Here is a 25,923-nt window from a genome sequence, read left to right as displayed (position 1 = left end):
GGTGCTGCTGTTGAGATGGAGATCTCTGGAAGATTTTCGCCGTTTGATATTATATGGAGCTGGGAGGTCTCTTGTGGACCAGTGTCCTGAAGTTGGCTCTCCCACCTCAGAGGCACAGCACTGACTCCTGGCTCCTCAATTTGGGATGATTTGTTGTCTATTCATGTATTCCACAGATGCAGGGTACATCAAGTTGATTGTGGAGCTTTAATCCGCTGCTTCTGAGGCTGCTGGGAGAGGTTTCCCTTTCTCTTCTTTGTTCTCACAGCTCCTGGGTCTCAGCTTTGGATTTGGCCCCGCCTCTGCGTGTAGGTCGCCGGAGGGCGTCTGTTCTTCGCTCAGACAGGACAGGGTTAAAGGAGCAGCCTCTTCGGGGACATCTGGGTCACTCAGGCCGGGCGGGAGGGAGGGGCACGGAGTGCGGGGCGAGCCTGCAGCGGCAGAGGTCGGCGTGATGTTGCACCAGCCCGAGGCGCGCCGTGCGTTCTCCCAGGGAAGCCGCCCCTGGATCCCGGGACCCCGGCAGTGGCGGGCTGCACAGGTTCCCGGAAGGGCGGTGTGGGCAGTGACCTGCGCTCGCACACAGGTTTCTTGGCGGCGGCAGCAGCAGCCCCAGCGTCCCACGTCCGTCACTGGGCTCCGCGCTTTCAGTCGTGACTCGCGCCCGTCTGTGGAGCCCCTTTAAGCAGCGCTCTTAATCCCCTCTCCTCGCGCACCAGGAAACCAAGAGGGAAGAAAAAGTCTCTTGCCTCTTCGGCAGCTCCAGAGTTTTCCTGGACTCCCTGCCGGCTAGCTGTGGCACATTAGCCCCCTTCAGGCTGAGTTCTCGCCGCCCGCCCCAGTCCTCTCCCTGCGCTCTGACCGAAGCCTGAGCCTCAGCTTCCAGCACCGCCCGCCCCGGCGGGCGAGCAGACAAGCCCCTGGGGCTGGTGAGTGCCGCTCGGCACCGATCCTCTGTGCGGGAATCTCTCCGCTTTGCCCTACCCAGGTATGTGGGGAGTTTCTTGCCTTTTGGGAGGTCTGGGGTCTTCTGCCTGCGTTCAGTAGGTGTTCTGTAGGAGTTGTTCCACGTGTAGCTGTATTTCTGTTGTATCCGTGGGGAGGAAGGTGATCTCCACGTCTTACTCTTCCGCCATCTTACCCGAAAGTCAGCAGCTCCGTTTTTCTTTCTCAAGATTGCTTTGGCTATTTGGGGTCTTTGGTGTTTCCATACAAATTGTAAAATATTTTTTCTAGTTCTGTGGAAAATGCCATTGGTATTGTGATAGGGATTGCAATGAACCTGTAGATTGCTTTGGATAGTATAGACATTTTGACAATATTAGTTCTTCCAATCCAAAAACATGGTATATCTCTCCATCTGTTTGTATCGTCTTTGATTTCTTTCATCAGTGTCTTACAGTTTTCTGCATACAGGTCTCTTGCATCCTTAGGTAGGTTTATTCCTAGGTATTTTATTCTTTATATTGCAATGGTAAATGGGAGTGTTTCCTTAATTTCTCTTTCTAATTTTTTGTTGTTAGTGTAAGGAATGCAAGTGATTTCTGTGCATTAATTTTGTATCCTGGTACTTTACCAAATTCATTGATTAGCTCTAGTAGTTTTCTGGAGGCATCTTTAGGATTCTCTATGTATAGTGCCATGTCATCTGCAAACAGTGACAGTTTTACTTCTTCTTTTACAATTTGTATTCCTGTTATTTCTTTTTCTTCTCTGCTTGTTGTGGCTGAAACTTCCAAGAATATGTCGATTAATAGTGGTGAAAGTAGGCATCCTTGTCTTGTTCCTGATCTTAGAGTAAATTGTTTCAACTTTTCAGTATTGAGAATGATGTTGGCTGTAGGTTTGTCATATATGGCCTTTATTATATTGAAGCAGGTTCCCTCTCTGCCCACTTTCTGGGGAGTTTTTATCATAAATGGGTGTTGAATTTTGTGAAAAGATTTTTCTTCATCTATTGAAATTATTATATGGTTTTTATCCTTCAGTTTGTTAGTATGGTGTATCACATTGATTGATTTGAATATAATGAAGAATACTTGCATCCCTGGAATAAATCCCACTTGATCGTGTTGTATGATCCTTTTAGTGTGCTGTTGGATTCTGTTTGCTAGTATTTCATTGAGGAGTGCTGCATCTATGTTCATCAGTGGTATTGGCCTGTAGTTTTCTTTTTTTGTGACATCTTTGTCTGGTTTTGGTATCAGGGTGATGGTGGCCTTGTGGAATGAGTTTGGGAGTGTCCTTCCCTCTGATATATTTTGGAAGAGTTTGAGAAGGATAGGTCTTAGCTGTTTTCTAAATGTGTGATAGCATTCACCTGTGAAGCTATCTGGCCCTGGGCTTTTGTCTGTTGCAAAAGTTTTAATCAAAGTTTCAATTTCAGTGCTTGTGATTGGTCTGTTCATATTTTCTATTTCTTCATGGTTCAGTCTTGGAAGGTTGTACTTTTCTAAGAATTTGTCCATTTCTTCCCGGTTGTCCATTTTATTGGCATAGTGTTTTTTGTAGTATTCTCTCATGATCCTTTGTATTTCAGCAGTGTCAGTTGTTACTTCTCCTTTTTCATTTCTAATTCTGTTGATCTGAGTCTTCTCCCTTTTTTTTCCTGATAGGTCTGGCTAATGGTTTATCAATTTTGTTTATCTTCTCAAAGAACTTTTAATTTTATTGATCTTTGCTCTTGTTTCCTTCTTTTCTTTTTCATTTATTTCTGATCTGATCTTTATGATTTTTTCCTTCTGCTAACTTTGGGGGGTTTTGTTCTTCTTTCTCTGATTGCTTTAGGTGTAAATTTAGGTTGTTTGTTTGAGATTTTTCTTGTTTCTTGAGGTAGGATTGTATTGCTATAAACTTCCATCTTAGAACTTCTTTTACTGCACCGATAGGTTTTGGTTCATGTTATTTTTATTGTCATTTGTTTCTAGGTGTTTTGATTTCCTCTTCGATTTCTTCAGTGATCTCTTGGTTATTTTGTAGTGTACTGTTTAGTCTCCATGTGTTTTTATTTTTTACGGTTTTCTCCGGTAATTGATAACTAGTTTTATAGCATTGTGGTTGTAAAAGATACTTGATATGATTTCAATTTTCTTAAATTTACCGAGGCTTGATTTGTGACCCATAATATGATCTATCTTAGAGAATGTTTCATGAGCTCTTGAGAAGAAAGTGTATTCTGCTGTTTTTGGTTGGAATGCCTTTTCAACATGATTTAAGTCTATCTGGTCTGCTGTGTCATTTAAAGCTTGTGTTTCCTTATTTATTTTCTGTCTGGATGATCTGTCTATTGGTGTAAGTGAGGTGTTATAGTCTCTTACTATTATTGTGTTGCTGTCGATTTCCTCCTTATGGCTGTTAGCATTTGCCTTATGTATTGATCTGCTCCTATGTTGGATTCATTAATCTCTACAAGTGTTATATCTTCTTCTTGGTTTGATCCCTTGATCATTATGTAGTGTCCTTGTCTCTTGTAATAGTCTTTATTTTAAAGTCTATATTGTCTGATATGAGTCTTGCTACTCCAGCTTTCTTTTTGATTTCCATATGCATGGAATATCTTTTTCCTTCCCCTCACTTTCAATCTGTATTTGTCCCTAGGTCTGAAGTGGGTCTCTTGTAGACAGCATATATAGAGGCCTTGTTTTTGTATCCATTCAGCCAGTCTGTTTCTTTTGGTTGGAGCATTTAATCCATTTACCTTTAAGGTAATTATCAATATGTATGTTCCTATTACCATTTCCTTAGTTGTTTTGTGTTTGTTTTTGTAGGTCTTTTCCTTCTCTTGTGTTTCACTCCCAGAGAAGTTCCTTTAGCATTTGTTGTAAAGCAGGTTTGGTGTGCTGAATTCTCTTAACTTTTGCTTGTCTTTATAGATTTTAATTTCTCTGTTGAATATGAATGAGTTGGTTGTAATTTTTTCCCTTTCATCACTTTAAATATGTCCTGCAACTCCCTCTGTTTTTCAGAGGTTCTGCTGTAAGATCAGCTGTTAATCTTATGGGAATTCCCTTCTATGTTATTTGTTGCTTTTCCCTTGCTGCTTTTAATTGTTTTTCCTTGCATTTATTTTTTGACAGTTGGTTTAATATGTGTCTTGGCATGTTTTTCCTTGGGTTTACCCTATATGGGACTCTCTGTGCTTCCTGGACTTGATTGACTATTTCCTTTCCTGTGTTAGAGAAGTTTTCGATTATAATCTCTTCAAATATTTTCTCAGACCCTTTCTTATTCACTTCTTCTGGGAACCCTATAATTCTAATGTTGGTGCATTTAATGTTGGCCCAGAAGTCTCTAAGACTGTCCTCAATTTTTTCATTCTTTTTTCTTCATTCTGATCTATGGCAGTTATTTCCAGTATTCTATCTTCCAGGTCACTTATCTATTCTTCTGCCTCAGTTATGCTGCTATTGATTCCTTCTAGAGAATCTTTAATTTCATTTATTGTGTTTTTCATCATTGTTTGTTTGCTCTTTAGTTCTTCTGGGTCCTTGTTAAACGTTTCTTGTATTTTCTATTTTGGAGATTTGGGATCATCTTTACTATCATTACTCTGAATTCTTTTTCAGGTAGACTGCCTATTTCCTCTTCATTTGTTTGGTCTGGTGGGTTTTTACATTGCTCCTTCATCTGCTGCATATTTCTCTGTCTTCTTATTTTGTTTAACTTACTCTGTTTAGGGTCTCCTTTTCACACACTGAAAGTTTGCTGTTCCTCTTACTTCTGTTGTTCTCCCCCAGTGGGTGAAGTTGGTTCAGTGGCTTCTGTAAGCTTCCTGGTGGGCGAGACTTGTGCTTGTGGTCTGGTTGGTGGGGCTGGATCTTGTCCTGCTGGTGGGCAGGGCCACATCCGGTGGTGTGTTTTGGGGTGTCTGTTAACTTAGTATGAGTTTATGCAGCCTGTCTGCTAATGGGTGTGGTTGTGTTCCTGTCTTGTTAGTTGTCTGGCATGGGTTGTCCAGCACTGGAGCTTGCTGGCCGTTGGGTGGAGCTGGATCTTAGTGTTGTCAGAGATCTCTGGGAGAGCTATAGCCAATTAATATTATATGGGGCTGAGAGGTCTCTGGTGGTCTTACATCCTGGACTTGGCTCTCCCACCTCAGATGCTCTGGCCCAACATCCGGCTGGAACACCAAGACCCTGCCAGCTGCATGGCAGGGAAAAAAAATACAAATGAACGGACAGAGCCGCAAGACAAATGGTAAAAGGAAAACTAAACTGACAAAAATCACACAAATAAACATACACGCACAGTCACAAAAAAAAGGAGATCAACCAAACCAATAAACCACCACAAATGAAAACAAACACTAAAAACTAAACTAAGATAAACCTAAAATCAAAAGCAAATCAAACACAGAAAGCAAACCCCAAGTCCACAGTTACCCCCAAAGTCCACAGCTTCAATTTTGGGAACCCTCGTTGTCTATTCAGGTATTCCATAGATGCAGGGTTTTCCAAGCCAGTTGCAGGGATTTAATCCAGTCCCCCTGAGGCTGCATGGAGAGATTTCCCTTCCTCTTCTTTGTTCACACAACTCCTGGGGTTCAGCTTTGGTTTTGGCCCCTCCTCTGCATGTAGGCTGCCCTCAGGCATCTGTTCCCTGCCCAAACAAGAGGGGTTTAAGACAGCAGCTGATTAGGGCTCTCTTGCTCACTCAGACCCGGGAGAGGGAGGGGTACAGTAGTTATAATTGGAATGTGGTGTGAGCCTGCAGTGGCAGAGGATGTGGAGGGGGGTGCTTGTGGTGACAGAGGGCAGTGTGACATTGCAACAGCCTGAGGCATGCCATGTGTTCTCCCGGGAAAGTTGGCCCTGGATCATGGGACCCTGGAAGTGGCATGCTGCACAGGCTCCTGGGAGGATGTGGGTAGTGACCTGCACTTGCACACAGGACCCTTGGTGGCAGTGGTAGCAGTCTGTGTCTGCCTCTGGGGTCCAGGAAGATAGCCGTGGCTCATGCCCATCTCTTGAGCTCACTTAGGTGGTGCTCTGCTGTATGTGGGCACATGGAGAAGGGAGGCCCTTTCCTCACACACCCTGAAACAATGGTCTCTTACCTCTCCATCAGGTCCAGACTTTTCCCTTACTTCCTCCCGGCCAGCTGTGGCACACTAGTCCCCTTCAGCCTGTCTTCATGCAACCAACCCCAGTCCTCTCCATGGGGTCTGACCTCCAAAGCCCCAGCCTCAGTTCCCAGCCCCAACCTGACCCGGCCAGTGAGCAGACAAATATCTCAGGCTAGTGAGTGCTGGTCAGCACCTATCCTCTGTGCAGGAATCTCTCTGCTTTTCCCTCCACACCCCTGTTACTGCACTCTCCTCTGAGGCTCTGAAGCTCCCCTCCCTGCCAAGCCCCAGTGAGGGAGATTTCTAGTGTTTGGAAACTTTTCCTCCTTCACAGCTCCCTCCCAGATGCACAGGTCCTGTCCCAATTCCTTTGTCTCTCTCTCTTTTTTTTTTTTTGCCCTACCCTGGTACATGGGGATTTTCTTGCCTTTTTTGGAAGTCTGAGGTCCTCTGCCAGCATTCAGTAGGTGTTCTGTAGGAGCTGTTCCACATGTAGATGCATTTTTGATGTATTTGTTGGGAGGAAGGTGATCTCCATGTCTTACTCCTCCACCATCTTGAAGGTCCTCTCTGTGATGAAAGGGTGCTCTTGGCTCCTGTGGCATCTCTGAGGTGCAAGATGATGTTGGTTCTTTGAGTTGAAAAGACTATAAATTTGATTCAACTGGCCATTTCAGGAAAGCACTCCTGCTGCCCAGGTGAAGAAGCTTTGCTCCACTTTTATTTTTTTATTTTGTTTATTTGTGTTCTCTCTCTTTTATTCTTGGTGAGCATGACTTAAGCTTTATCAATTTTGTTTATCTTTTCCAAAAAAACAGCTCTTGGTTTCATTGATCTTTTCTATTGTTTTTTCAATCTCTTTAATTTATTTTCTATCTGATTATTATTTCCTTTCTTCTGCTGACTTTGGGCTTTTTTTTTTCTTTTTCCATTTGTTTTAGGTGGTAGGTTAGGTTGTTTATTTGAGGGTTTTCTTGTTGCTTGAGCAAGGCCTGTATTGCTATAAACTTCCTTCTTAGAACTGTTTTTACTGCATCCCATAGCTTTTGGAAATCTGTGTTTCCATTTTCATTCGTATCAAGGTATTTTCTGATTTCCTCTTTGATTTCATCATTGACCAATTGGTTTTTCTAGTAGCATGTTGTTTAGTCTCCATGTGTTTGTCCTTTTCCCATTTTTCTTTTTGTGGTTGATTTCTAGTTTCATACTGTTGTGGTCAGAAAAGGTGCTTTAAATAATTTCCATCCTCTTAAAGTTGTTCAGGCTTGTTTTGTGACTTAGTGTGTGGTCTATCCTAGGGAATGTTCCATATATGCTGGAAAATAATGTGTATTCTGTTTTTTTGGATATAGTGCCCTGTAGATGTCAATTAAGTTCAACTATTCTATTGTGTCTTTTAGGATCTCTGTTGCCTTATTGATTTTCTGTCTGGGTAGTCTGCTCATTGATATCAGTGGGGTGTTAAAGTCTTCTACTATTTTTGTATTATTGTCAATTTATTCCTTTATGTCTGTTAATGTTTGTTTTGTATATTTAGGTACTCTTATATTGGGTACTTGTATGTTAATGAGTGTAATATCCTCTTCTTGTATTGATCCCTTTATCTTATATAATGTCCTTCTCTGTCTTTTATTATAGACTTTGTTTTAAAGTCTATTTTATTTTGATATGAGTATTGTTACTCCTGCGTTTTTATCATTTTTGTTTGCATGAAATATCTTTTTCCATACCCTCACCTTCAGTCTATGTGTGTCTTTATCTCTGACCTGAGTCTCTTGTAGGTAGCATGTTGAAGGGTCTTGTTTATGATTTTTAAGATATAAATCTGTAAGTGTTATGCATGATGAAAAATTTAATGATAGTCTTATGGGGGTTCCCTTTTACACAAGTTATTTTTCTCTTGCTGATTTTAAGATACTATCCTTGTCTTTAACTTTTTGTCTTGGTGTGTGTCTCTTTGGATTTATCTTATTTGAAATCTCTGGAATTTCTGGATGTGGATGTCTGTTTCTTTCCCAATGATAGGGAAGTTTTCAGCCATTATTTCTTTGAATAATCTTTCTTCCCCTTTATCTCTCTCTTTCCCTTCTGGGATCCCTATAATGTATATATTGGTCCTCTTGATAGCATCCCATAAGTCCCTTAAACCATTTTCACTATTATTTTTCATTATTTTTTTCTTTTTGTTCCTCTGATTGGATGAATTCCACTGCCCTGTCTTTGAATTCACTTTCTTCCACTGCCTTGTCTTTGAATTCACTTTCTTCCACTGCCTTGTCTTTGAATTCACTTTCTTCCACTTGATCTAGTCTGGTGTTCAACTTTGGTGAGTGTAAGTCCATGCTGCTGAGCCCATGCATAACTTCCATCCCTGCCAGCGTGGACATTTTGTTCATGAATCCATCAGGAAATGATAAGGGTGGCTGCAGAAAGACTGACTGGTATCCACAGAATGGGTCTTCCTATCCACTTAATTATTAAAATCCTTCTTTGTTGAGGTCATCCTTTGGTGAACATTCACATGGGATACAAATATTTTCAGAGTTTTTGCCCATTTCATGAAGTCTAGCTACATACTTTTCCCCTAGACTCCCTTGACACCAATTTTCTCATTGTGTTCCTTCTGATACTTGACCATCCAGCCACACCATTTGCCATAGACCATGAATAGGTATAGACTCAGACCTTTAACCTTTTCTTCTTTGAAGCAAAATAAACAAGTAGGCACATGGCTTGAATTTTTTTCTACTGAAAGAATTTCTCTTCACCACTTTTCTTCAGGGATATCCCAGATATGGACTGTAGCTCTGCAGCTCTCCACTTTTAGATGATGTCTGCATAACATATAGAGCCATTTGTAATACAGGTTTGAGTTTTATCTTCTTCAGTCAACTGATCACAAGGAACTACTCACGAGGCCATAGATGTGAGCTGGGAGAAAGAAGGTAATGTAGAATGAATGAAGGCAATGGGCATTTGAGCTACATCTTCATATGACTTACTTGTGCTTTCAAGGACTTCTCAATTCTGATCTCATATACACCACTTCCATTTGATGATGAAGTACTGCTGTGCACACTCAACTTTATGGCTTGGTGGATCAGACAACGCCAAGTCACAATGGAAAGCTCAGGTGATATGGTAACTTAGTGGCTTAAAATGAATTGTTCAATCTCTAATAAGATCCAGCAGAAAGCTAAAAGCTCTTTCTCAAACTGAGAGTTGTTATCTGTAGAAGATGGCAGAGCTTTGCTCCAACATCTTAACAGTATGTGATATGAATAACTTTTAGGGGCCTGCCAAAGGTTCCAAACAACAACCCTATTTGCCACTGATACTTCAAGCACCGTGAGATCTGTTGGATCATTTAGCTCAAGTGACAGAGTAATTTGCATGACAGCTTGGTCCTGCTACACAGCCTTCTCCTTTTCTGGGCCTCACTGAAAACTAGCAGCTTTATAGGTCACTTAGTAAAAAGGCCAGAGTAGCACACCCAAATGAGGAATATGTTTCCTCTGAAATATAGAGCCCAGCTAGGCATTATTCCTCTGTTTTTAAAATAGGAGGTGTTAAATGTAACTTAGCCTTCACCTTACAAGGGATATCTCAATATGCCCCACACCAATGGACACCTAGAAACTTTGCTGAGAAGGAAGGCTCCTGAGTTTTTGCTGTATTTATATTACACTCTCTGACATGCAAAAGTCCTACCAATAAGTCTACAGTAGCTCCTACTTCTTGCTCATTAGGTCCAATTAGCATAATATCATCAATGCAATGGACCAGTGTGATATCTTCTAAAAGAGAAAGGCTATCAAAGTCCATGCAGACTAAACTATGACATAAGGCTAAAGGGTTGATATACCCTGAAGTAGAACAATTAAGGTATATTGCTGGCCTTGTCAGGTGAAAGAAAACTTCTTCTGGTAGTCTTTACTAGCAGCTATTGAGAAAAAAGCATTTGCCATATTATTAGCTCCAGACCAGTTACCAGGAGATGTGTCAATTTACTCAAGCAATGAAATCACATCTGAAACATCAGCTTCAATTGGAGTCACCACCTAGTTAAGTTTATGTTAACCCACTGTCATTCACTAAGATCCCTGTTTTCTGCACAGGCAAAATAGTCAAATTGAATGGGAATATGATGGAAATCACTGTTCTTACATTTTTCAAATCCTTGATGGTGTATTATTCTCTAAAATCCTTCCAGGAATGTGATGTCGATTTTCAGTTTATTATTTTCCTATATAGTGGCTTGAATTTGGCCTTTCCTTACCACGAAAGTCCTCATTCTGCAGGTAAGGGGACCAATGTGGAGATTCTACCAGTTCCTGAGTATGTCTATTCTACTTATGCATTCCAGAACTGAAGAAATAACTTCAAGATAGTTTTGGATGCCCACTAGATCCACTATGAAAAGTATCTGAGCTTAAGCTCCATTGATCACCTTACCTCCATAAGCCCCTATTCTGACTGGTGGAACAGTGATATTTTGGATCTCTTGAAATGTCAATGTACCGTAATAATCAGAAAATCAAATTATTTTTCCCCAATGTATAGCCACCATGGTAAAAAGCTATAGGTCCTTTAGGGGAAGGCTTAGAGAAAGATTAACAGTATAAAATTTTGGCAAAGTAGCTGGGTCCTTCCTTAAGGGGTCTGGCTTCCCCTTAATTCAAGGGATTCTGAATCTGTAAACTGAGTTAAGTCTGAAAATTGATTGAGGAGTTTTGACTCTCATCTTTGTGATTCACTTTAGACTTCTGTTAACTTGACCTAGAACTCTTCCATTTATGCAAATAAAGTAAGAATTTAGAAGTATGCTCATCTATTTCTCTTCTATGGACACCATCATCAACTAGCCAGTGCGATAGGTCTTTGTGTGTCATGATATTCTGATTACTGTTTTGGCTCCAGTGTCCTTTACACTAACTATACCTACCTTGTATTTAGCAACTAAGTGCTACCACATGGCCCTGCTATCCTGATATCTCATTTATCCTCATTGCATTTAAGGATTCCAGTTCAATCATAACTGTTCAAGCTGCAATTTCTGACCTGGAGAGAAGAGTCACCACAGAGCTTTTAAAGGATACTGGAATTCCCCTCACAAATTTATTTATCAGTCCTCCATCTGGACTCATCAAGGATGAGTGAGCAGGTCTTACATAATCAATCCACTCTAACATTCCAATCTTCCTAAGCCCTTTGATACCTTTCTGTATAGTATTCCAGTTCTGGCATTTCAAGTTTATTTAATATAGGCACATTTGGGACCATGGTTTATCCTACCAACCAAACATGCTACTAGAGACTTTTCTAGTCTCTTAAGTAAAACACCCAATTCAGTGTTTTACTTAAAGGGCCATATCAATAAAAGCTTCCTTATATAACTTTATATTCCTTCCACTATAATCCCACAGCATTAAAATCCATTCCAAATCTTATTCCTTGGATTTCTGTCTGTAAGAACTGGAAAAATCATGTAGTTCTTTTGGTATGTAGTGCAGGTCCCCATAGGCCACACTTTGTATCTCACTCTTTGGAGCCTGCTGGGAGTTGAAACTAGTTATAGGTCTCAAAATAAAGAGGAGTGACAAGTATAGGTACTGAGGAGAATAATGTGTGCTTTGCAAAGTAACTACCTCAGAAGAAACCATTACAAGTTTTTCAGGTAAAAGAAAGCCAACTTCCTTAATTAGAGGTGAAATGGCGGTTTCTACTGGCAAAAAAGAGCCCACAGAATTTAGGGATTTCATATCTCCAATATCACCAAGAAGTACCCATACATTCCTGTTCCATTTCCTTCCTAATCAATGCACCATTTTAACAGAAGCCACCATGAGAAGTTGTGATTTCAATTTATATTGTAATTCAGCCACTCCCAGAGTGAGACTCTGGGTTTTGTTAAATCTTGACTGTGGATACAGGGGATAAGGGATTCTGACAGGGTATATATAAAATCTTTTAGGTCATTTATGCAAAGTTTGAGCAGGGAATTTGAAGCCCTTCTTCATCCTTTTATTTCCCCACTTTCTCCAGTACAGTTAGGAGCAACAAGTCAGTCCCATTATATTTCTTGGTTTGACAATGTTTTAAAGTAATAAATATGTGGTTACTCAGACATCACTGTATATAGGTATTTTATTCAGAGTATCTAGTGGCAATATTTTGCATATCTCTATGGCCACATCATGCCATGGGTTACAAGTAGCCTCTTTACTGGAAGAAGAGTCATTAATAACTTTGAATCTAATCAGATTAGAGAATCAATTCCAGAAAATCCAGAACCAATTCAGAAAGCATATCTTTAACATTCTGTTCCTCTAGAACTACTTCAGTAGTAAAATATATATCAGCCAGCAATAACCAGAAAAACAGAAGCAATAAGAGATATATTAATAAATATATTGTAAATAATTGGCCCACACGATTGTAGAGTTGGCTAGGCAAGTCCAATATCCACAGAGCATGCCATTAGAAAGGCAAACTGGACATCTCAGGTATAAGGTAAAGATGTTACTCACAGATGGAATTTCTTCTTCAGGGAACTTTCAGCTCTGCTCTTAAAGCCTTTCAACTCATTGAATCATGTCAACTCAGACCATCTAGGATAGTTTCCCTTACTTAAAATCAACTGATATTGACCTTAATCACAATGACAAAATATCTTCATGGCAACACCTAGATTACTATTGACTAACTAACTTGTTACTGTCACCTAGCAAACTTAACACATAATACTGACCATTCCACATCTCCACTTAGGCACATCATATTTAAAATATTGAAAAGAGAAAAATAAAGAAAAAATACTGGAATCAGGAAAAGAAAAATTACTTGTTACCTACAAGGGAAACCCAACAAGATGAGACCTAACTTATTAGAAACAATGAAAGTCAGAAGACAGTGGGATGATATATTCAAAGTGCTGAAAGAAAAAAAGAAAACTTAGTAAACCAATAATCAGATATACAGAAAAAAATGTCTTTCAAAAAGTCTAGTATGAACAACTATACAGCAAGGAACTAGACAACCTAGAAGAAAATGGAAAAATTCTTAAAAACACACAGCGTACCAAGACTGAATCAGAAAGAAATAGAGAACCTGAATAGATGAATTACTAGTACAGAGATTGAATCAGTAATCAAAAATCTTCCAATGAAGAACCAGAAGCTCAGGACCAGATGACTTCACTGGTGAATTTTGCAAAACATTTAAAGAAGAATTAACAATAATTCTTCTCAAACTCTTTCAAAAATTGAGAAAGAGGGAACACTCCCAAAATAATTTTATGAGGCCAGCATTATTCTGCTACCAAAATCGGAAAAAGACACTACTAGAAAAAAACTACAGGCCAATATCTTTGATGAATATAGATGCAAAATTTCTCAATAAAATACTAGCAAACCAAATTTAGTAGTACATTAAGAGGATCACTCACCATGATCAAGTGGGATTTATCCCTGGGATGCAAGAATGGTTGATGTCACTCAATGTTAATACATTTTGTTGTAATGAAGATGAGAAATAAAGGAAATTGCTGACTAAAAAAAAAGAATGGTTGAACATATATAAATCAATCAATGTGATACATCACATTAATATAATGAAAGAAAAGAATCATATAATCATCTCAGTAGACAAAAAGCATTTGACAAAATTCAACATCCATTCATGATAAAAACTCTTGAAAATTAAGCATAGGAGGAATAGATCTCAACATAATAAAGGCTGTTTATGAGAAGCCCACAGCTAACACTATATACTCAATGGTGAAAGGTTGAAAGCTGTTCCTCTAAGATCAGGAGCAAGACAAGTGTGCCCACTCTGACTGCTCCTATTCAACATAATACTGGAAATCTTAGCTAGAGCAATCAAGCAAGAAAAACATAAATGTATCAGAATGGGAAAGAAAAAAGTAAAATTGTCTGTATTTGCAGATAACATGCTTATATATAGAGAAAATCCTAAATACTCAGCCAAAAGAAAAGTTGCAAGATACAAAATTAACCTACAAAAATCAGTAGAATTTATTTACTCTAAGAACAAATTGTTTTTAAAATAAAGAACTTGATCCCATTTACAATAGCATCAAAAAATAAAATACTTAGGAATAAATTTAACTAAGGAGGTGAAAGATCTCTACTCTGAAAACTCCAAGACAGTGAAAGAAATTGAAGAAGACACAAATAAATGGAAAGGAATTCCATGTTCATGGATTGGAAGAATTAATATTGTTAAAATGTCAATACTACCAAAAGCCAGCCATAGATTCAATGCAATTCTTATCAAGATTCCAAAGGTATTTTTTACAGATGTAGGAAAAAGCACTACTGAAATTTGTATGGAACTGCAAAAGACCCTGAATAACCAAAGACAATCTTTAGAAATAAGAACAAAGCAAGAGGCATCACACTTCAAAACAGTATGTACTGGCATAAAAACAGACACATACACCAATGGAACAGATTTGAGAGTCCAGAAATAAACCCAAAAATATATGGTCAACTAACATTTGATAAAGGAACCAAGAGTACTCAATGGAGAAAGACAGTCTTTTCAATCAATGGTGCTGGGATAATTGGATATTCACATGCAAAAAAATAAAACCAGACCCATAACTTACATCATTTACAAAAATTAACTCAAAATTGTTTAAAGACTCAAATGTAAGAACTGAAAACATGAAACACCTGGAAGGAGACATAGGAATAAAGCTCCTTGACTGGGTCTTAGTAAGGACTTTTTGGATATGACACCCAAACCACAAGCAACACAATTTTAAAAAAAAAGTGGGACTACATCAAACTAGAAAGCTTCTGTACAACAAAAGAAACAATCAACAAAGTGCAAAGACATCTTACAAAATGCGGAAAAAATGCAAATGATATATCTAATAAGAGGTCAATGTCCAAAAAACACAAAGAACTCATACAAACTCTATAGCAAAAAAAACTGTCCAATTTAAAAATGGGCAGAACAACTTAATAGACATTTTTTCCAAACAAGACATAGAAATGGCCAGCAAGTGGATGAAAATATGCTCAACATCACTAGTCATTAGGGAAATGCAAATCAAAACTACAATGAGATATCACCTCACGTCTGTTAGAATGGCCATCATTACAAAGACAAGAGATAACAAATGCTGGCATAGATGTGGAGAAAAGAGAACACTTTGCACTCTTGGTGTGACTGTAAATTGGTACAACCACTATGGCAAACAATATGGAGGATACTTAAAAAATTAAAAATAGAATTACTATATAATACTGTAGTTCCACTTCTGGGAATATGTTCAACTGAAACAAAAACACTAACTCGAAAAGATATTCTCACTTTCATGTTCACAGCAGCATTATTTACAATAGTGAAGACATGAAAGCAACCTAAGTGTCCATCGATGGATGAATGGATAAAGAAATGTTGGTGTATATATATACAATGGAACATAATTCATCCATAGAAATGAAGAAATGTTACCATTTGTGACGGACCTTGAAGGCATTATGCTAAGAGAAAGACAAATACGGTATGATCTTACTTATATGTGGAATCTAAAACAAACAAAACAAAACAAAACAAACAAACAAAACCATACTCAAAGGAAAAGAAATCAGACTGTAGTTACCAGAGGAGTGGGGAGCGATAGGGGAGATTAGAGGAAGTTGGTCAAAAGATACAAACTTCCAGTTATACGATAAATAAATACTAGTTATGTAATATACAACATGATGACTATAGCTAACACTGACGTATGTTATATAGGAAAGTTGTTAAAAGAGTAAGTCCTATCAGTTCTGATCACAAGGTGAAAAAACTTTATTTTCTCTTTATTCTTTCTTTTTTTTACTGTATCTATATGAGAAGATGGATGTTAGCTGAGCCAATTTTAGTAATCATTTCACAATATATGTAAATCAAATTCTCATGCTATATGCCTTAAACTTATACAGTGATTCATGTCAATTATTTCTCAATAAAATTGGAAAAATATAGGTGAAACAAAGACCTTCCAAAGTAAACAAAACCAGAATTTATTACTAGCATACAATCCATGCAAAGAATAATGAAGTTTTTCAAGCTGAAAGGAAGTGACACCAGATAGCAATTCAAATACATAAGAAAAAACGAGAACACAACTAAAGGTAATTATTTAATTATAAAATGTAGCATAAATTCATATTTTATCTCCTTTTTTCTCTTAATTGATTTAAAAAGGAAATTTTTATAGTACAATCTAGATATAATTGTATTGTAGGTTCTATAACATAGAAATATAATATAGTGAGAGTAACAGTACAAAAAGGCAGTATAGTTGTATAGCTGAAAGTATAGCTGTATTGGAAGTGACACCAGATGGTAACTTAAATCCACAGACAGAAAGGGAACCCAAGATGCTAAAAAAGAAAGTCAATATAATAAACTCAATAAATTTATACTTGTTCTCTTTTCTTCTCTCATGTTCTTCAAAAGACATAGAACTATATAAACTAATAATTATAATGATGTAATATTGGGTTTTTAAGATAAATGGATGTAATATGTATAGGAATAATAGTACCAAAGGAGGAAAAGGGAATAAAGCTACATGGGAGTAACATTTCTATATCTCATAGGAATTGTTAGCATAAATCTGAAGACATTTCTGATAAGATATATATGGTAAGCCCCAGAGCAAACAATAAGAAAATTACTAAAAAATAAAGCAAAAAAATCGTTAAGTGAATTAAAATGTTACACTAGAAAATACTCACATAATACAAAAGACAGCAGTAAAAGATAAAGGAACAAAAAAAGAAATGAAATACATTGAAAAAAGTAAAATGGCAGATGTGAATCCAACTCTATCAATAATAATATTAAACATGAATGGATTGAACAATCCAATCAAAAGGCAGAGACAGTCAGACTGGATGAAAAAGCTAGATACATTCTCTACTGGACTAACACTTTAGGTTCAAGGATCCAAATAGGTTTAAAAAAAGCATAAGAGGGGTCAAGTGGCTACACTAATATTGTACAAAATAGACTTTAAATTTAAAAAGTTGCTATAGATAAAGAGGGATGCTAAGATAGTGATGATGTTTGTTAAATGATAAAAGTTTCAATCCCTCAGGAAAAAAATAAAAATTATAAACATATATATAACTAACGACAGAGTCCTAAAGTAAATGAAGCAAAAAGTAACAGAATTAGAGAAATACACAATTTAACAATAACAGTGGGAGTCTTCAATGAATCATTTTCAATAATGGATAGAACTACCCAGCAGAGATTAATATTAAAATAGAAAACTTGAACATTATAAACCAACTAGATGTAACAGACTCCTGGAGAACACTCCACCAAACAATAACAACATAAGTGTCCATCAACAGGTGAACGGACAAAGAAAGATGTGATATACACAATGGAATACCACTCAGCCATAAAGAGAATATATTTTTGCTTTTTGTAACAACATGAATAGACTTGGAGGGTATTATGCTAAGTGAAATAACAAATAAGTGAGAAAAACAAATACTGTATGCTATCACTTATATGTTGAATGTAAAACTGAAACAAATGTGAATATAACAAAAAAGAAACAGACTCACAGATATAGATCAACTAGTGGTTACCAGGGGGGAGAGAGAAGGGGGAGAGGCAAGATATGGGTAGAGGATTAAGAGGTACAAACTACTATGTATAAAATAAATAAGCTAAAATGATATATTATACAACACAGAGAATAGAGCCAATATTTTAAAATAACTATAAATGGAATATAACTTTAAAAAATTGTGAACTACTAAGTTGTACACCTGAAACTTATATTATATGGTACATTAACTATATCTCAATAAAAGAAAACAAATGATATGAAAACTTTAAAAAAGTGATGAATTATTGGTGCATGCTACAGCATAGATGGATCTTGAAAATATGCAAAGTTTAAAAAGCCAATAACAAAAGACCACATATTGTATGAGCCCCTTCATATAGATGTTCATCACTGGCAGACCAATAGAGATCAAAAATATATTAGTAGTTGCATAGGGCTGAGTGGGTGGGGGAGAAATGAAGAGTGACTGCTAATGGATATACGGTTCATTTATGGGGTAATAAAATATTCTAAAATTAAGGAGGTGATTGCACAACTCTCTGAATATACTAAAAAACATTTAATTGTATACTTTAAATAGATGAACTTATGGTATTCAAATTATATTTTTAAAAGCTGTTATAAAAAGTAATGCAAGCAGAGATTGCCTTCATCTGGAAAATTGTCTTTGTGTGTACTTTTAATACATCTTTGGGTCCTCGGTGCCCTCCTCATTCCTAATCATTCAGTTATGTTCATGACTTCAGTGACTCATAGTACAAGACCATTGTAATACTGATGTGTTTTAAGTAATTGAACAGGATAGAATTATGACTCTAGTAAATAACAAATCCTAACTGGGAATCATCATGAAGACTTCCTAGAGGAGGAGAAATCTAAGTTTTGTTCAGAATGATACGTAGGAATTATCTAGGCAAACTGTAGCTGCAAATAGGCAAAGGTTCAGAGGAGAAAGAGCTTAAGGCTTTGTAAGAACTGTAGGTGACTTGGCAACAATGGCATGTGGAACTGTGGGTCTGGAATGGACTATAGGATTGGAAATAAGGCTGGAAAGGTAATCAAGTGCTCAATAAGGAAAGGTCCTGGATTCCATACCATAAACTGTCTTCTCCATACTGAAGGTAAAATAATTTCACTGAAAATTTTTAAGCATTGTTATTTCATGAAAAGATACAAAGTTTTAGATGCTTTTTCTCATTTCAATGTACAGAATGAATTAGGAGTGATCAAGACCATGGACAGAATTCAGTTAGAACATACTGTAATATTCTGAGTGACAGATGATGGAGGCCTGAACTAGAAACATAGAAGTGGGAATGGAGAGAAGGGGGGACATTCTTATGATATTATGGAGGTAAAACCAATAGGATTTCATGTTTAACTTATGTGAGGATTGATAGAAAATAATACCTACTTCTGCAAGAATTTAAGAACATAATATATGTAATTGTTCTACATGTGGGTGCTCAAAAAAATCTTAGTTTATATTTTAATTCTGTTTATACCATGGTATTTTATACACTCTGTTCTTAATTACAGGGATAATATTTCTTGTAATAATATAACATTTTTTCCATTTAACCTGAAATTGTTCTTATTACATATCTTAAGGGAATCTTCACTATATTTATAGATAGTTGGATTCCTACAGTGAGAGTTGTTAAGTGACTTTTTCCATACATTACTACATTACCACTCTGGCAATGGTTTTCCCTGGTAGTTATTTAGCTCTCTCTCCCTCTCTTTTTCCCCTCTCCTCTCTTCTCTCCTCTGCCCCTTGCCCACCTCATTGATTTCAGCTTATTTTCTCAGCAACAATGAGAGATTTTATATTGATTAGATTAAAGCAGAAGCCAGATCCCTCCTTGTACTGAACAGGGACTACCAATAGATATCCATTCCAGTGCACTGGGTTGGGGGGGTATTTCTGAACCCCTTATATAATGGGATATACAAATATAAAAATTTTTTAAATATCATTTTTATGAACAAATAACAGCAATCCATATCCTATAAGCATAAATCCTAAAAGCAAGGGTTTCTTTGTCCCTCAGTCCTTGCCAAATTTTCAAAGCTACCTTGACCTAGAAGGAGAGTCTGTATGTCAGAATTAAATAGCATAAATAAGCTTATTTCTTCTACCAAGGCAGGGACTTTTTTCCCTTGCCTTTATGAAGTGTGCAAAAAATGTCTTAATTCTAAATTATTCCTTAAATACAATTCTGTTTCTTCCTTTTAAATCAACATTTCTGACCCTTGTCTTCATTTTTAAGTGTTAAACTCACAGCCTGTGCTAGGCAAAGGAATACCAAATGCCTTTTCCTGGGGAGGAAAAACAATTCAAGTGCAAAATTAGTCACCATAGAGTTGGACTTAATGGGGAAAACATAGGAACTACTTCAATATCCAAAATGAGGACACTCTTAAAAATATTCCAGTTCTGTACATGGAACTTTCTCCAGGATAGATCACAAGCTAGGCCACAAAACAAATCTAAAAAATAATCAGGGAACTGCAAAACCATAATGAGATATCACCTCACACCTGTCAGAATGTCTACAGTCAAATAGCACCTGTCAGAATGTCTACAGTCAAATAGACAAGAAATCACAAGTGTTGGCAAGGATATGGATAAAAGAAAACCTTCATGCACTGCTGGTGGGAATATAAATTGGTGTAGCTACAATGGAAAACAGTATGGAGGTTCCTGAAAAATTTAGAGACAGAACTACCATATGATCCAGCAATTCTACACGTGGGCATTTATCCAAAGAAAACTATTCAAAAAGATATGTGTACCCCAATGTTCATAGCAGCATTATTTACAGTATATCTAGAGTAGCCAAGATATGGTAGCAACCTATGTGTCCATCAACAGATGACTGGCTAAAGATGTGGTGTATATATATATATATATATATATATATATATATATATATATATATATATATATACATACATATATATATAATATATATGATGGAATATTACTAGGCCATGAAAAAGAATGAAAATTTGCCATTTTCAACAACATAGATGGATCTAGAGAGTATTATCCTCAGTGATACGTCAGACAAAGATAAATACTATATGTTTTTGTTTACATGTGAATCTAAAAAATAACACAAATAAATAAATATCACAACATAGAAACAACCTCACAGATACAGATGATGAACTAGTGGTTACCAGAGGGAACAGGGTGGGGGAGGAGCAAAATAGGTGAAGGGGATTGAGAGGTGCAAGCTACTAGGTATAAAATAAATAAGTTACAAGGTTGTAATGTACAACACAGCAAATATAGTCAATATTTTATAACTTTTTATGGTGCATAATCTATAAAAATATCAAGTTACTACATACTATGTACTATGCTATACACCTGAAACTAATAAAATGCTGCAAGTCAACTATACTTCAGAAAAATTTCCAGTCCTATAAAATGATGGTGAATTGTAGAATAAAACTGAAGAGGCTTAGATGTCTTAGGTATCTTCACAATATACTGAAAAGCAAATTATGAGATAAAATATGTCTATAATTGTTAAAAAAATGCTTATGGGTGGATCATGAAAGCTTGTAAATATATAGAAAATAATATATCTGAAGTGATTCTTATGTATATTTTACTGTATTTGATCTCATTTTTAAATGCACTTTTAAATGAAGTAATAAAAAATATACAAACCATTTCAATTTCCCAAAACTTAAAAAAAATACTTTGGCCAAATTAAGGAGTATGTGCACTACCAATTGATATAGGCTTTAAAGGAGAAACATGTGGCAAAAGACCAGGAAAAATATTTGACATGTCCATATATATCAAACCACAATTCCAATAGTAAGGAACAGAAAACAATAAAATATTCCAAGATATTCAGGTACACAGGTGTTCATCATAGAATTGATCTTACAAGTAAAAGTTCAGAACTATTTTAAACATAGCCCAAGGAAGCTTGGTTGTAGAAATTACAGCTCATCCCTGTGATGGCTTATTATCTAACAACAGAGCTAAAGGAGAATATTTAATTATTTAGAAATATGGTCCCAGAGAACTATTATAGTGAAAATACACTTCAGTGAAACAATGCATATTTTATTATAAATATAAAGGTATGTAGATATTTATTTACTAAAAGTGTATTTTGTCAAGTACTAGTATTAGGAGTGATAATTCCTTTGCTATATTAACAGTTACAAATAATTTCTATTATAATCATGTACAGACTGTATAAAATGTTTAAAATAAATAAAAACAAAAAAGCTCCTGATAAAATATTGAGAAAATGCAGAGGTGATTGCAATACCAAGTACAGAAAATTATACACGTAATCCAGGTCCCCTTACAATATTGCTGCACCCTACAAATGTAAATGGATACTATCTTTATAGATGGCCATTTATTATTGCACTTTGCCACCAAACTGCCCATATCCTTTGATACTTAAATTTTCTTATCTGCAATATTTGTTTAGAAAATGATCTGGAAAGTCAGCTAGATTTGTGCACTATGATGCACTTGACAGCTCTGTTTGTATAAAGAAAAATGAGCAACAACCTACATGTTCAACAATGACGAAGTAGCTAAAATACATATACACACAAACACAGAGATATAGACATGGATAAGTTGTCTGCTTTGTAATTTTTTCCTTCAATGAAGCTGAATTATTATTCTGACAATGGGAAAAAGGGCAGGAAGTGTACACATATATATCCACATATTAAGTCATCAATTCTATGTAATATTAACAGCCAGAGAAAATATTTTTAAATTATCTTTAATGACATGAAATGAAGTTCAAGAGTATGTGTGTGTATAAATATACACACACACATTTATGTGTGAAAAAGCAGGTATAAAAACAATATGTACATTATTATATACATACATGACATATGAATCAGAAAAATACTAGAGAGGTACAGCCAAAAATGTTTCCGGTAGTTCTTAGAAAATATTAGACAGGTACAGATGAAGATGATTCAGGGAGGTATGGGTGCTCATTAGGATTCATTACAGGTGACATTAATTTTCTTCTGTTAACTTGTCCGCTTTGTGATTCGTTTCCTGCAATGAAGCTGAATTATTTTTCTGAGAATGGGGAAAAGGGCAGGAAGTGGGCACAGGGGAAGGAGGTGAAAAACAGTATTTAAATTCAGCAGAACAACCAAGGACAGTGAAATACCATTTGCAGCCCATGAAACTGGTCAAGACACACACACACACACACACACACACACACACACACACACCAATTACAGTGACCAGGAGACTATGCAGGGGAAATGGGCATACTCTTTTTACTAGCTGAGCTGGCTGGCATGAATGCAAATCGGTACAATGCTTATGAAGGGGCCATTTGGCAACACACAGGAAAAGTCTTTAAAATGTCCATATGTGGATCCTGCAAGTCCACAGTTAAGATCATCAGGTATGCTAGCGAAGATTTGGCTTGACACGGAAGAATTCACTCATTGGAGTATACACAGTGCTGGGTTTAAACACAGGGAAAGAACCAGGCACCACCTGAATGTCCAACAATGCAGGAATGACTACAGAAATGTTAGGGTCCATCGATACACTCTTCAGGCACTGAAGATGACGTTTCCTAAGCCTGTTGAATAACGTGGAAAGAAGTTCAATGGGTTGATTTTTGTTTGGTTTTAGTTTTTGAAAAAGCAGATTAAGAAACACCACATACATGAACCATTCTATAACAGTGTGTTAAGAGGGAAGGTGGGGTGGAGGTGAGGAAGGGAGGGAGAGAGAAGGAGAGGAGAGAGCCTGGAAAACAGCACACGGAAATGGTAAAAGTGGTTGTCTCCGGGTAGTAGGGTCATAGGGAGCAATTATTCTCTTGGGTTTCCCTCATCTGATTTCCTTCTCCTTCCTGATGTTTCTACCATGAAATTGTATCACCTGTGCAATAAACAAAGAGAGAAAGTGCTTTTTAAACCAAACCACAAGGAGAAGACAGCCTTTAACCTGTCAAGTGGCACAGATTAGCAAGATTATTCACAACACCCAAGGTGGGTGTGGGGGGAAGGGAGGGGAGAGGAGGGGTAGGGACGAGAGGGGAGTGGAGAGAAAGTCAGAGAGAGACACAGAGGGAGAGGGACTGAGACAGGCGGAGGGAGGGAGAGATGGAGGGAAGGAAGACAGTGGGGTGGGGGCGGTTGTGAGAGAGAGAGACCTGCACTCCCAATACAATACACTGCTGGTGGGTTAGGGGGGCAGATGGTGGGGTTGTAAACCGGGTGGGAGCCAAGGTTTGGCTCTGCTGGCTGGCTCGCTCCTGGGGTGTCTTCATCGCAAGGTGGCCTCCTCGTCGGTGTCTTCCTCGAAATCCTTGACGTCAGCACTGGTGGACTGCCTGGCCCAGGCTCCCCTTTCGGCCTCTCGTTCCTTATGCGACTTGAATCTCCCAACGAAAATTTTGCGGTAGTTCAGGAACATGCCGTTCATCGCATCGATGGCCCGCTCGGCGGACTCCTGCTTCTGGAAGTGCACGAACCCGTAGCCCTTGGGCCCCTTTTCGTCGCAGGCCACTTTGCAGGAGAGGATGTTGCCGAACGCCGAGAAGATGTTGTACAGCGCCTTGTTGTCGATGGTTTTGCCCAGGTTCTTGATGAAGACGTTGCCCACCCCGCTCTTGCGGAGCGAGGGGTCCCGCTGGGACCACATGATGCGCACTGGCCTGCCCTTGATGACATCAAAGTTCAGGGTCTCCAGGGCCCGCTTGGCGTCCACCGGTTGCTGGTAGTTGACATACGCATAGCCCAAGGAGCGGCGGGTGATCTTGTCCCTGCAAATGCGGATGGAGAGGATGGGCCCGGCCGGGCTGAACTTCTCGTACAGCATTGCCTCCGTCACCTCAGGGTGCAGGTCTCCCACGTACAGCGAAGCCATAGGAAAGTCCGGATTCCCCCCGGAGCCCCCGCCCGTCTCCGCATCAGCATCCGCGGCGGCCACCGCCGCCGCCGCTACCGCCGCCGCCACCTCCGCATCTGCATCCGCATCCGCATCCGCCTCCGCCTCCCCCAAGGGGGGCGTCGCAGCCTCTGCCGCGGCGGCGGCTTCGGCCGCACTGGCCTCCGCCACGGCCACTGCCGCTGCCGCCAGGGAGGCCTCCGCCTCCTCCCCCGCTAGGGCTGCCGCCGCCTCCCCCAGGGTGGCCTCCGCCACTGCCTCCTCTACTGAGGCCTCGGCCTCCAACTCAGCCTCCACCTCTGCTTCCGCCTCCGCCACGGAGGCCTCCGCCACCGCTTCTGCCACGGTCGCCGCCGCAGCCTCCGCCGCCGCCGCCGCCGCCGCCGCCGCCGCCGCCACCGCCGCCGCCACTGTCGCCGCTGTCGCCACGGTCGCCGGTGCCCCCGGGCCGCTGCCGCGACCTCCCTTCCCGCGAGCTGGGGGGCGGAGAGGCGGGAGAGGGCAGGAGGGCGGGTGGGCGCCGGAACCCGGGCCGGGGGCGCGAGCGCGAGCTGGGGCGCGGGACCCCGGGCCAGCCGATCTGGCGAGTCCCAGTCACCTGGTATGGCGAGCGCTGCCAGGAGCGCACCGGTGCGAGTCGCAGCAGCCTGCAGCCCACTGCTGCTGCGGCCGCCGCTCGGTCGTGGGCTAGCGTGCGGGGCGCGGGCGGGCGGCGTGTGGTGGGGGGCGGGGGGTGTTGGCGTCTGTGGTCCGGGCAGCTGGGAAGGCTTCTGTCTCTTTGGTTCCCCCTGTGGCTGCTGCGGGGCTGCGGGGCCGAGGACGGTGGGAGGGGGCGGGAGCGGGAGGCTTGAGGTTGGGGGGCGGGAGTGTGAGTCCTCAGCCTGTCGGATCGGCTGGAGGTGTTTGAAGAGGAAGCCAAGGAAAGGGCTCCATGTGGACCGAGGGGATCTGGGTTAGATTTAGGGAGTTTTGTTTTATCCTTCCTCTCCCCATAGAACATTTAAATGATTAAATCAAGCACCTTGCAAGAGAAGGTGGGTGGCGTTGAGAATACACTTGCCCGGCCTAAACAAAGCCAAGAAAAATGGTTTTCTCACGTTCAGGGGTTCTCCCCACCTCAAGGCACACACGCTCTCCAACATCACCGCCACCAAGGCAGCAACTCTTACTCTGAGCTGGAGCTGGGGCGAGTGGGGCAAGCTCCCACTGCAGCCTGCTGACCCATTTTCTCAGAGATTCCTCCCCCTTTTCCGGCTCTTTCCCTCCTCTGCAACACTTGCAGAAGAGGAAATAAAGAACACAGAAACACGT

At 39.3% G+C, this 25,923-nt stretch overlaps 1 protein-coding gene across 1 annotated transcript; it reads right to left on the bottom strand.

Moving 5' to 3' along the window:
* Positions 1-23,981: 23,981 nt before the first annotated feature.
* Positions 23,982-24,606, bottom strand: LOC309797291 (polyadenylate-binding protein 1-like 2). Its single transcript, XM_082610891.1, has one exon. It carries the CDS (start codon positions 24,589-24,591, stop codon positions 23,989-23,991), a length of 603 nt encoding a protein of 200 aa, XP_082467017.1. The 5' UTR covers positions 24,592-24,606; the 3' UTR covers positions 23,982-23,988.
* Between the last annotated feature and the right edge of the window lie 1,317 nt (positions 24,607-25,923).

This window comes from Mesoplodon mirus, assembly GCF_964341445.2.
Source record: "Mesoplodon mirus genome assembly, chromosome: X".
In the NCBI taxonomy this organism is placed as follows: Eukaryota; Metazoa; Chordata; class Mammalia; order Artiodactyla; family Ziphiidae; genus Mesoplodon; species Mesoplodon mirus.
The sequence above is the reverse complement of the archived record's forward strand: the minus strand, read 5'-3'. Positions and strand labels throughout refer to the sequence as shown.

Excerpts from the sequence above, each read along its gene's own strand:
- LOC309797291 (XM_082610891.1), bottom strand. The coding sequence starts at position 24,591 with ATGGCTTCGCTGTACGTGGGAGACCTGCACCCTGAGGTGACGGAGGCA.